This window comes from Ruditapes philippinarum, unplaced genomic scaffold, assembly GCF_026571515.1.
Source record: "Ruditapes philippinarum isolate M1 unplaced genomic scaffold, ASM2657151v2 ctg2553_1_1_1_1, whole genome shotgun sequence".
Taxonomy (NCBI): Eukaryota; Metazoa; Mollusca; class Bivalvia; order Venerida; family Veneridae; genus Ruditapes; species Ruditapes philippinarum.
The window spans coordinates 116,721-129,940 of record NW_026860601.1 but is presented as its reverse complement, the minus strand read 5'-3'; the positions used below and the strand labels follow the sequence as shown (position 1 = coordinate 129,940).

At 30.1% G+C, this 13,220-nt stretch overlaps 1 protein-coding gene across 1 annotated transcript in view; it reads right to left on the bottom strand.

The window, feature by feature from the left end:
- The window catches only part of LOC132712748 (uncharacterized), a 50,097-nt gene extending 40,079 nt beyond the window's left edge, over positions 1–10,018 (bottom strand). The window contains exons 1-2 of the mRNA XM_060695175.1: positions 9,870–10,018; positions 6,960–7,029 (exon numbers count right to left, since the gene is read on the bottom strand). Of these exons, the coding sequence (XP_060551158.1) occupies positions 6,960–7,029; positions 9,870–9,918 (119 nt within the window). The 5' untranslated portion in view covers positions 9,919–10,018. The remainder of the gene's footprint in view (positions 1–6,959; positions 7,030–9,869) is intronic.
- Positions 10,019–13,220: the final 3,202 nt, after the last annotated feature.

Here is a 13,220-nt window from a genome sequence, read left to right as displayed (position 1 = left end):
TGGAAGAAAGAACTGTATTCATAAATAAGTAAAGTCGTTCAAAATGCATATAACTTTAACATGGAAAATCTTTTACAGGGTTGATGACATCAAATAACACAATTTACCGTCACATGCTTTAATATAAAAATTTTGTTAAAGTGACGTTAAACAGTGCTGAGAAGTTGTTTTGTGAGTCTTTCTTGTTTTACTGCAAAAAAGACTGTCAGTTTGGACTCACAAAACCTCAAACGCTGTCCCTTATGTGATAACCATATTTCTTCTTCAGAAGTGTAAAAAAAGCTACATGTCCTAAGAAATACTACGAAATATGTCCCATTTAGCAAAAACATTTTCTTCTTGTTGCATAAATGTAATGATTGACATTTATTATGCATCCAATATATGGTATGATCATTATAAACTCATTAAAGAAATATAGAACCTTTTGAAATTTGCGTTAAATATAAACATAATAACATCATTACCCAACAGTAATTTGTAAAGTTCAGATTAACCAGCCATTCACTACTTTTAATGTCGAATATTTCAATACATAAGTCAAATATACCTATTTTTTACTTGGAACATCTATTGCATTATGCTATTTAATCATTAATAAAAGAAATCAGGAGAAAGTGTGATCCCTGGTAGCACTAATCACAACATAATTGCATACTCATTGCTGTACACGAGGGAAAGAATCCCTCACGCCCCCTAGCACCGACTTGAGCGGACTTGAATTTTCAACACTTGAAAGTGCTGGAATCAATGATCCCGTTAATGACCAGAAAAATATAGCAACACTGAAGTGATGTACGGGGCAACTTTTTACAGCGTCAAGTTTTTAAAGTTTAAGGCATCACGACTCAGAAGAAACCCGCAAAATTTAATTGTGTGAAAATCTTTTGAACTCTTTAAAACTGATAAATCGTATGTATAAAAAACTTATCATTACATGTTAAAATTTTCTAATACGGTATTTGGTAAACAAAATGACAGTTGATTTCCAACTTGTACATTTCTATAAAGAATTCAATGGACGTCAAATTAGTTTTATATACAAAATAGCCATCAACATTCAAAAATCATTTTCTAGGTTTGAAATCTTAAACTTTATTTTTTGTCGCTGCAGAAAATATTTTATCAAACAATGCGTAAGTATATTTGCAAAAGACTACAGTTCGTCAAAGTAAAACGACGTCAATGTCCTTAACAATACACAACAGAACAATTAGCACGAATTAGCAAGTTTCTTTCATCACGTTGGTTTTTCCTAGAATCAAGAAAGATCAATCATTTCCTTACGGTATGGAGTAAACAATATAACTGTAACTACCTTCTTTGTCCTTTTTTTCAAGACTGAATCGCATGTGTTGGTTGAAAATATCTGCCAAAATCAAACGTTTGATAAAATCATATTGGTTGTATAAGTAGATTTTCTGAGATTAATTGCATTTTGATGATAATTTAGATAGTAAAACTTCTTAATACCGACTGGAATAAAACGAATACATTTTAGTTGTTTGGCCATACGACTTAGAATTATCCTTAAAAAGTAGGCTGTGTTCTTGCTTAAACTGCAGTTACATTTTTCTAGTAAAAAGCCATCAATATTAATTCGGTCAAAATGCGGAATAAAAATTGTTTGTAAATCCCTATATTTTAACTGCATTTTCTGTTTTATCTGTTGTATTTCATTAGGATGTTCTTTATTTTTGTTGAATATTCAAAGAATATGTATCTACGACGAAATACACATTAAGCTTGTATCATACTTTGCTATTTTTTTGCGAAGATTGTGCGTCTTAATACAAACACTGAACAAAAAGTAAACAAATAACCCCGATGCTTGCAAAGTTTTTGTTAATATTGTGCTCTTTACTTTCCTTATCATTATATATACGAGACACATTATTCAATGACAATATCATTCAATATTTCCTAATACAATGAATTTTATGAATAGAAATACAACATTTGTTTTTGTAATAGAAATAGTGCAAATAGTATAAAATAGTCCACAATTACCTGATATCATCATCCCCTAAAATACTCGATAGAAGAGTTAACAGATAATTATCCATCTGAGTACAGCTTAGTCCATCAGATCTACGTATCATTCCATTTCTTACATTTAAATGACTTTTCAGAATAATTCAAATATATATTTTTAATTACAAGAGGGGTAAACGCCGTCTGATAAAAATTATTCTTTTCCTGACAAGCTTTACTTTTGATACTTGAAACTTACTGGATTTTTTATGTCGAAAAGGTTGCTTTTCTTTGGAATAAATAAAAAGTCACATGACCCTTGTACTCCCTGTTACTAATTTGATATTCTGAATATGCAAAGTAATTCATATTTATACTCATTTCCATAAGTTACTTTTTTCGAATGACGTCTTTGGTTTGGAGATTGACATTAACTCATATTAAACATGCATACAAATTCAGTGTAAAAATGCATTTTAATTGACTGAAAATAAACAATTTCTAAACTTATTACAAAAGTTTTCAAGAAATAGGACACTTACATTTGGGTGGTTTTGATGATATACTGATTTTGTCTGATGATACGGTCACTCTATATTCACCATCATGTATATCATATAATAATCATTTTTTCTTAAATTTGTTTAAGTTGCAAAGGAGAACTTTAATACAATCAGTAATACAATTTTGTTTTTTCAAAATGTATAATTTGATATGATCACGATTATATTGTATTTCTGTATTTTAATATGACTTATTACTGTTTACTGATACTCTCAATAAAAACAGATTGTATTAAACATAGATGATGGAAATATACATGTGTCATTTTATTTAGACATATTGAAACTTAGGGACACAGTCAAACATTATACATTTACAGCATTTTTTTTCGCAGCATTAAATGAAATGACTTATTTAAGTTTATTGGCCATTTTCTTCCACATACAGTAATTGCAGTAGAACGACTTACAGCCAGGTCAGTATAAGATCATATCTATAAACTAAATTATATTAATGAATATTGTTGATTACATTATCATAATATACATATTTTAGAATAAACATTGTTGGTTCACAGTATTTGTTATGCATTTTTATAGCTTAATCCTAATAATGTATTGTCTAAATAAATAAAACAGAAACGAAATACGAAAAGAATGCTCAAAAAAGCAAAATTGAAAATATTTTCAAGTGTCATTGAGCCTATTCATGGAAAGTAGTGGTAATGGGAAAACCGTCCACCCCTAGCACCGGCTAAAGTACACATTCTGCTGGTGAAATTTTGAAATAAGATATATTAAGAGAGTAGACGACATCTCCTGCAAAGACAACAACATCATGTTTGAATTAGATTGGCATTAAAGTGTCATTATGCTCATGTTTTCGCTGTCAGTCTAGCTTAATTAGTAAAATATTTCTGTCAAAAGATTAAATTTTATAATGGTTATTGACCAATAATAATAATTATTGATAGTGAAAAATGTTTGGAATAAAATATAATAATTAGGGTAACCTTATTCATTAAAAGACTGTCTCGCTCTTTTTAGAAATTGAACGATACCGATAATTCCTGAAACGTATTTATAGACAATTTCGTAAGTCACATGGCTTATTATAGTAAAATATTACAATGAACACAAGCTTTGCAAAATATAAAGTTATTTCTACTTTCACGTGTGCACCCATCATTTACACTGTCACTTTAATTCATTAGTATGGGAATCCATTAAACATTTCCGAATAACTAGATATCACATTTAATTTCATTTCTAAGAAACAAACTAACAAACGATTTTGATTGTAATCAACACTTTTTGTGCACGTTCTTATCACTTATTTTTAATGTAAATCGCAGGATGTCCCATTCTGAATGAGATAATTGTGTCCTCTGCATTAGTTAGTGCAATCTACAATGATTGTGGGAAATGAACCTTTTTTGTTATTGCTGAATATCTTAAAAACCGGATGCATATTTTTGATACAAAGATTTAATGACGCTATCTTTAAGTCATTTTAAAAGTTTTATTCCGTAGATTTAGAGCTATGTCTTTGGTTTCAGTGTTATATCTGATTGATTTCTTACTAACAACGTAATACAATAGCTCAATTCTTATTATAACAATATCCAGAAATGGGGAAGTTTATGTAAATTGTTTCCACATTACATTTATATCAATTTATAACTTTGAAAAACTAAAGTCTACAACAAACACGCGGATGTTGAGTAACTTGTCAAAACATTTGTATTTTTTATTTAAAGAAATAATGATCAACAGTAAGTATCCTCAATTTATTCAAGTTTGAAGCACCATATCTGTATCACATTTCAACTTTGTTAAGGTTTATATATTATGTATAATGTTCTTTCATTACATCATTGTTCATATTTTGGTAATAAATGTGTATCCTCATTTTATGCCAAATAAAGAATATGTTATGTTTATGTTATGTTTATATTTCTTGACTGAAATATGAAATATGTGTGCTTTTGAAAGATGCTAATAAGCGTGCAGTCGTAAAAGGTTATAAAACTTTGTTTATAAATTTTGAAATACCTTTATACATTTTTAAACCCATAACGATTGAGGAAAACAGGAATGATGTGTAACTATCTCCTTAATTCATCTTGTCTTGTTTTATATTTAATATGTATCTTTCTTTGATTGCTTTTGTGGTTTTTCTTTGAATTTACAAATTATACAGAACTAGATCAATTAGTTTTGGAAGCTTTGTGTCTGTTTAAGCTGATTATTGCAAAGTTACACACTAACGTGTAAATGTAAACAATTCTTTTTTCAATTTGAGTTTCGGATATGCAACACAAGTTTAGAACTATTGTTCATATTACATTAAATGGAATGATTTCATGCCATGGCGCTCTTGATAGTTAGTCATGCAAAGGGTGTAGTAAGAAGCATATAAACTTGTGGAGGTTGAAATGACATTCCTGTTTATCTATTTTTGTTTAATGTTTATGTTCATCTATCCATTTAATTTTGAATGAGTTACAGTGTAATGATATTTAATGAAAGTATAAACATAGAACCTTATTAAAACATAAACATTTCTAGTTGGTGAGCTAAACGTTATTTTCGAAGACTCTCTCCTACACAAGTTTAGCCTGATTTTATGTAAATATCAGGTATAGAAAGTAATAATTATTTATAGAATACATAACATATTCTATATCATTTACCTGAACTCCAGAATAAAGTTGTTATAAAATCAGACTACGATTTAAGCTCCAGATCATAAAATATCATTTAAACATCGTCGTTTTTGTGAATAGCAGTTTTAAGCACTGCACTGTCAATCAGGTACTTTTTGATATATATGTGTCACAGGCACGAGTATCGGACCTGGGAAGAAAAAATATGACCAGATTGATAAAAAAAACCTGTGTTCATCTTAAAAGTGTCAAAAAAACAAAAAAAAAATGTAAATAATGACCCCCTTTAAAAATATACTATAAGTTAAGAGAAGGCCGGAAACTCCAGATTCGAGCCTACGAGCAAGGGATTCATTTCCCGGGCCGTTGTGAAAACAATTGGCCAGACAATTAAAAAAAACTTTTATTTAAAACTTGAATTTACTAAATAATATTACTAAATACATTAAGTTGGACCACTCACAACCGTCAGTAGCATCTGATACACACGAGATTCGAGTTTCAAACATTTACACGGTCTTTCAATCGCTTTCTACGCCATTAGGCATCCTTGTGTGAAACGTTGCGGTTTTCGTTGCTATTGGCCAATCAGAAGACTCGTTACAAAATATCGAACAGCTGATTGACAATGGCGTAGAAAGTAATCTAAAGACCGTGGAAAGGTTTGAAATTCGAATTTTGGGTGTATCAGATGCTTCTGACGGTTGTGAGTGGTCCAACTTAATGTATTTAGTAATATTATTTAGTAAATTCAAGTAATTTTGACCCGTAGTCAGCTGACATACATGTATTAGTCTATGTTTACGTAGCGAATTGTTGTGCCGCAATTCTGTCTACCAAGGATTTTTAGCACGAATTCGCTCGTTTCCTGATAGATATTTCATGAACGGGAAGGGTTAGAGACTTGGGGTTGGTCTCATTTTGAAGCTTAATATAAACGTGAAATAGTGATAAAAGTTTTTTTTAATTGTCTGGCCAATTGTTTTCACAACGGCCCGGGAAATGAATCCCTTGCTCGTAGGCTCGAATCTGGAGTTTCCGGCCTTCTCTTAACATATAGTATATTTTTAAAGGGGGTCATTATTTACATTTTTTTTGACACTTTTAAGATGAACACAGGTTTTTTTATCAATCTGGTCATATTTTTTCTTCCCAGGTCCGATACTTAACTTATAGTATATTTTTAAAGGGGTCATTATTTGCATTTTTTTTTGGTTTTTTGACAATTTTAAGATGAACACAGGTTTTTTTATCAATCTGGTCATATTTTTTCTTCCCAGGTCCGATACTCGTGCCTGTGATATGTGTGTGTGTGTGTACGGTAAGATTATTTGTGTACATGCTGTTTTTAGTGACGACAAAATTAAGTTGAAGTATACACTACAAATCTGAATATCTGGCTTACAAAGATGATTCAATTTTTGAAACTATTTGGAAAAGGGGAGATGCCTCGGAAGCAATGAAAATAACGGAATATTTTACGACAGATTGCTGACCTGGTTTGCTTGAATCTGTTCATGCGAGATAATTGACAACTCAAGTACAACATCTCTCAAACCCTGGCACCGGCTCAGGTGGCATTTAATCTTCAACATTTAATATGCTGGAAGCAATTATGCAGACGGACTAGAAAAATACAACACTGAAAACCTCATTTTTGTTTCAATTTTGTATGTAAATTAATGTAATACACCGTCTTACCATGTCTTTAAAACGTCTTCCTGAGCAATGTTGCGTTATTCTATTTGAAAACAAAGTAATCAAACTTACGCTTAATACCAAACTATTAATTAAAACAATTTAAACGACTTACTGTAGAGCATCCAACAAAACTGACATTTCTGTGTTCAACTCCAACCATTCTTGAATACCTTCTTTTGTCGCTGAAAGAGAAAATATTTGTTTATAAAGTGATATAAATGAACAAATAGTTCATCATAAGCATAATTTATTCCATTATATAACATTACAGTAAGATTCATTAATTCATTAGACAGAAGATGTTTTCGTTGGCTGTAAGACCTATTAGAAGATGTTTCAAATATTAATTGGATTTTTTACAGATAAACCATCTAATGGTACCATCTAATGGTATTATCAATAGTTGTATAATTAATTAATTAATTAATTTATTAAATAAATGATAATTTAAACACTAATTATAAATGACCACTAATAGTTCATTTTACAAATTTTATATTGCAATAGATGTAAAAATAAAGTCCTATGTCTTGGTAAACGATTTTTTAGAGTATGGTTTCAGAATGATTGACATTTCTGCTTTTATTGTTGAATTGAGAATAACATGGTAAAGAAGAATCATTTGAATTCAAATCAAAATGTATCCATTTCTGACAAAAAGACATTAAAACATACCGTTTGAGGAAAATATTATTTTTGTAAACTTTAAACGCGTGGTGCTTGCGTTCATTGAACGCCGACGTTCCTTGTTGATCTTGCTTATCATATTTTTGTTCTAAACACACAAAATAAATCCCTTGTGAAATTACAAAATATGATAACATATAAAGGTATCAGTTGAGAATTTTACAAAGAATCATAAGTATAAATTATGTATAATAATTGTATGTAATTAAGTATAAGGATAGTCCTTTATGTACCTTTTGCGAGCAATGATATTGAGACAAGAGAACTTTCGATTTGGCAGTGCAATATTATGTAAAAAATAAAATTCATAATTTCTAATAATACTAAAGTATCTTTTTAATTTTCAAAGAAACGTGATTCATTTTGGTAATAAATTATGAAATGTCTAAGGCAAAAAAATTAATTTCAGTATATTCTTAAATGTACGATAATGCAATATATAACTCTAAATATTTCTTTTAGGATGTAGAGCTATTATTACATTCGTATAAACAAAACACTGATAAACTGGCAGCAATTTCCATCAATACTCTATGTAAGACTAATGAAAAATCGGATCATTTGAGAAAGTTTATGTCATGCTTAAGTTTATAACATGCTAAAACTTTTAATTGGAAAAATCATTAATTTTATCCCTACTCTGTTCAACTCTGTTTATTTTTTTATCTTTGTTTTATATGTTTGTATTTACTGAAAATAAAAATTAAGTCCTTTAAGATATAGACACAAATTGTATTCTACATTTGACATATTGCACGGAAGAAATTATTCACGCTGGTTATTCTTGTTTGTATGGTGTGTGTTTTATTTTTTCCATGCATTTTTTATTTTCGTTTTTGCTTGTGTGCAATTATTTCTCCTTGTGTGTTTTTTTTTCCTCTTCTTTTTTAAGTTAGTTAATATATGTACAGAGTGTTTTTATCTCGAGAAAAGCTTTTTTCTTCCCTATATTTTCTTTAACATGTAAGCTGTAAAGGCACTGCAGGATGCGCTTCGATAAATTTGAAACATGAAGTTTTGATTTTATAACTAGTTCTTTATCAATGCGTTATCTTATCTCAATAAATTATAATTTCGGGCTTTGTGAATCTTATATGGCGTCATGTGGACCTGAAAAAAATCACCTGAAAAACTTTTTGTCATTTTGAAGATCTGATATTATTTTCACTTATTCAGCTTTTCTACCAATATGAATTGTGAAATATACAATGTTTTATAAAAACAAACAAACAGTTCTTTTTTATTACTTTACTTAAGCAAACGAGACTCGGTATTACTTTTCAACATACGATTTAAAGTTTGAAGCGTTGGAAAAAAATACAGTTCGATATAAAAATAAAATATATCCTTGTTAAACAATGGAACATCCTGGACAAACCTTTCAAATGAATCATTAACATATCAATTTTGTCATTTTAATGAGCGAACCACTCTTTTACATCTGTTTATGTGGCGATTACCATTTATGATTACCGTGATAAGATTTGGTGTAAAAGAGGACTAAGATTACTTATACGATTAAATATAGGTTTAGAAATCGCCTGTTTGATCTCAGCTTTAACAACTACAAAACTTCATATCTTGAGGTTAAATCTTAATAATGAAATACATTATATTTAACTGTTTGATTTATCAGAAAAGTGTTTTTATATCATCTGAGAATATTCGGCCAGTGATCTCCTTTATAATGCAAATTGTATTCTAACTATACAACTATCTGTTTTAAATGATTAAATGAAGTTCATAAATAACTTTAGATAAGTGTACCAATAGTAGGCAATACTGACAAATGTATTCAGATATTCGTTTTTATAGCCAATGATATGCTTTTCGCTTCGTTTAAACGTTTTTTTAAACCTGTCCATTATAGGTATAAACAAGCCAACTATAGTTTGATAGTCTTTTTATATGAGAGAAAAATGGCGATAACCTTTATGAAGCTGATTTTTAAATTTGATTTGACAGAGCTGAAGTGTTAAATAGTAATATATTAAAATAAGACGAAATACTATGTAACATATTTTATATGTCGCAATATTCATCAGATCGTATTACATCAAAACATAGCAAGTACTGCAACGAAAATTTTGCCATTCAATCACTTACGCACTGGTTTATTATGTTGGTTTTTTGTTTTTGTTTGTTTTTTTTTTTTTTTTTTTTTTTTTTTTTTTTTTTTTTTTTTTTTTTTTTTTTTTTTCATTCAAATAAATTTTAGGACAAGACGTTTCCTCGACGATCTTAGAAAAATCATTTTGCACAGAGTATAATGTACTAAGTTGGTCATCATAGGATGATTTTTTAAAGACAATCGTTCTATTAAACATGCACTAACCTTGTCCAAGAAAGTTGTCGGAATCGAACAGTTCAGTTACCGGTATCATGATGACACTATCTCAGTATCAGTTACCTAGTCATGTCTTATCAAAGATTCAATCATTTACTGAACTCAGATGTATAAGTCGTAGATTGTAGTTATGTGTAAGTTGTAACTCAATTGTAGAGATGACTCGTACAATTACACATATATATATATAATTAGTGCAGACACTAACACAATCTTTTCACTAGAACTTCAGTGCACTTGTGAGAATAATCTGAAAGAATGTAAAATATCAGTAGAATAATTAAAGAAAAACAAAATGAAACTTCATGTGCGAAATAAAATGATTGATATTTGAAGATTTTTTTTCTATAGGAGAAAGAATGAAATTTGAAGCAAGTGTACATTACAAATGAACATTTGAAATGAGCAATGCTGCGACTTTTGGAAAAAAGAGGGCAATTTTATTTTTGTGGACAATTGGATGAAAATGTTTATAAAACTTCAGATAATCAAACGAAGGTCATTGTGAAATATTGGAGCTTCAATAGCTAACTAAGTTACTAGTACTACATTTTAAACGCTCTTTTAAACATACATAACGAAATATAAATCATCTTAGAAAAAAATCATGATATTTAAACACAAACAGAATCTTTATTTGATATTTCGTAATAATTTTTTTCAAGATAATATAACTAAAATGTTTTTTGTTTTCTTCTTCTTACTTTAAAATAGTTTAGGTCAAGTTGAATTAGTTAAATTACATAAAAAAAATAATTTTCTTCAACATATGAGCCGCGTCACGACAAAACCAGCATAATGGGTTTGCGACCAGCATGGATCCAGACCAGCCTGCGCATCCGCGCAGTCTGATCAGGATCCATGCTGTTCGCTTACAACCCTATAACAAGTAGAGAAACTGATAGCGAACAGCATGGATCCTGATCAGACTGCGCGGATGCGCAGGCTGGTCTGGATCCATGCTGGTCGCAAACGCACTATGTTGGTTTTGTCGTGACGCGGCTCATATTTCTTTTTTGTCAGTATAAGTGATAGCTAGATATGCAGCACTTATATTGTACTTTGTAGGGAAAAATGAGCAAATATCACAAAAACACATAATTATATGTAAATTGTTTGATATCTAACTAATAGGATTCTCCGATTAAATCATTTCAACTCATTTATCATATGCAAAAAATATAATTTGCATAAGGACATTGACTCCATTTAATGGTACATCAAGATAAATAACTGCCTTTATATCATGCATTTCTGCCCTAGTTCCATCATTCAAGATCCCAAACTTCTGATCTGAAGGAAAATTTCACAAATAGTTTTTCATATATTAGTATACAAATGACTGATTTCATCACCTAATTTTAAAAAAAGCATACAATTTATTTTTCTTTTCAGATAAATCTTAATTAAATTGGCTTAGGTTGTAAAAATTTATTTATTTATTACATGCGAATGTAATTCATGACATTATTACTATAACACGGGGGAGGAAGTGTTACACGAAGGATGGAGTTCTTATGATAACTTGATTAGGAGTTCTTCTGATAACTGTCACGGAGTTCGCCGGAAAACATCTGTATATACTACAAAAACACTCGTTAAAAATGATTATTTTCATCTTTCCAAAATGAGTTTTAGGTGCTAAATTAAACTTTAATGATTAAGATTGTCTTACATCTTGTATTATGTGTCAAAAACTAATTCACAGGCTAATTTTCATCGCCTCTTGCTTCAAATCTGGTAGTTTTGAGTAAAATTTCCAAATTACTTGCCAATTCACAAGTTTTGACCGGTTTATTTCTGGCATTCATCCTTTCCATACATATTTACCTATTTATTATGCAAAATTGCAAATATAAAGCACCGGCTTACAGATTTATACCCGATTTTTCAAATGTCCCGGAGTTCTTGTGATAACTCTGAAGATGTCACAGAGTTCTTATGATAACTTTTGTTATTGCTAGTGTGTTTCTTTGGCTAAATCACGGCACGTTTTGGCGTTTATTATCATTCAATAAGATTGTAAATCATTATGAAATGCAGTACGATCATCCTTTGCACAAAAAATGTGGATAAAACGTTGGTCTCAAGTGTCTGCAAAGGATAAATAGGTGATAGGCTATCATCTACAGTAAAATTGAACCAGCAGCCACTGATATTCAGCAGTATAATGGCTTAAACAACAAAACAAAAATGTCTCAAAACGTACACGTTGTTCTCAGTTTCACATGTTTTAAGCAACCACCTTTCTTAAGCAGACAATATATAGGCATGCTTCCCTTACCTAAAGGCTAAGTAATTTGTATCATTTTATACCATAATAAATAAGTATATAACCAGGATAATTTCCACACCTATGTCTTTAAAAAAGTACGATACATGATAAAAACTCAACTGCGGTTGACTCTAACTACCAATCTCTCGAAAAAATTTGAACTGTCCCTCCAGGTTCCAGATTTACCTAGAATGGGATTTCAGTTATTGTGCATGGGCATTCAAACTATAATTCCCCAGGTGTTGCTTGTAAGTGTCGCAAGTCCTCTAATGTAACTTAAAACAACAGACAAAACTCTGAAACATATTAATCGCTGTACTATTATAACTGCTGTATTACATAGAAAACAAATGTTTCTCTGATTGATGCAGTAACATAGATGCTGTACTGAGAAAAAATAGACTGTATGCCTGGATGAAAATGATAAAGGGCCAGAAACCTGCTAGGGGCCGGAAACTGCAAGGAAACCAGTACATAAATAATTTTTCAAGTCTACGAAATCTAAGTCAAACAAAAAAGAATATTATGAAAAAGAAACAGGGGGAAAGAAAAAATATCTCTTGAACTAAAATTCACTCAAAACCAACGTTATATATCCTATTTTTTGCGCAAAGGATGAGCGTACTACATGTCATAATGATTTACAATCTCAATGAATAACTAAAAACGCTAAAACGTGCCGTGATTTAGCGCAAGGAACACACTTGCAATAACAAAAGTTATCATAAGAACTCTGTGACATTTGAAAAATCGGCTATAAATCTGTTAGTCGATGCTTTATGTTTGCAATTTTGCATTATAATTAGGTAATTATGTATGGAAAGGATGAAGACCAGAATAAACAGGTCAATACTTGTGAATTGGCAAATAATTTGGAAATTTTACTCAAAACTACCAGATTTGAAGCAAGAGGCAATGAAAATTAGCCTGTGAATTAGTTTTTGACACATAATACAAGATGTAAGACAATCTTAATCATTAAAGTTTAATTTAGCACCTAAAACTCATTTTGGAAAGATGAAAATAACCATTTTTGACGAGTGTTTTTGTAGTATATACAGATG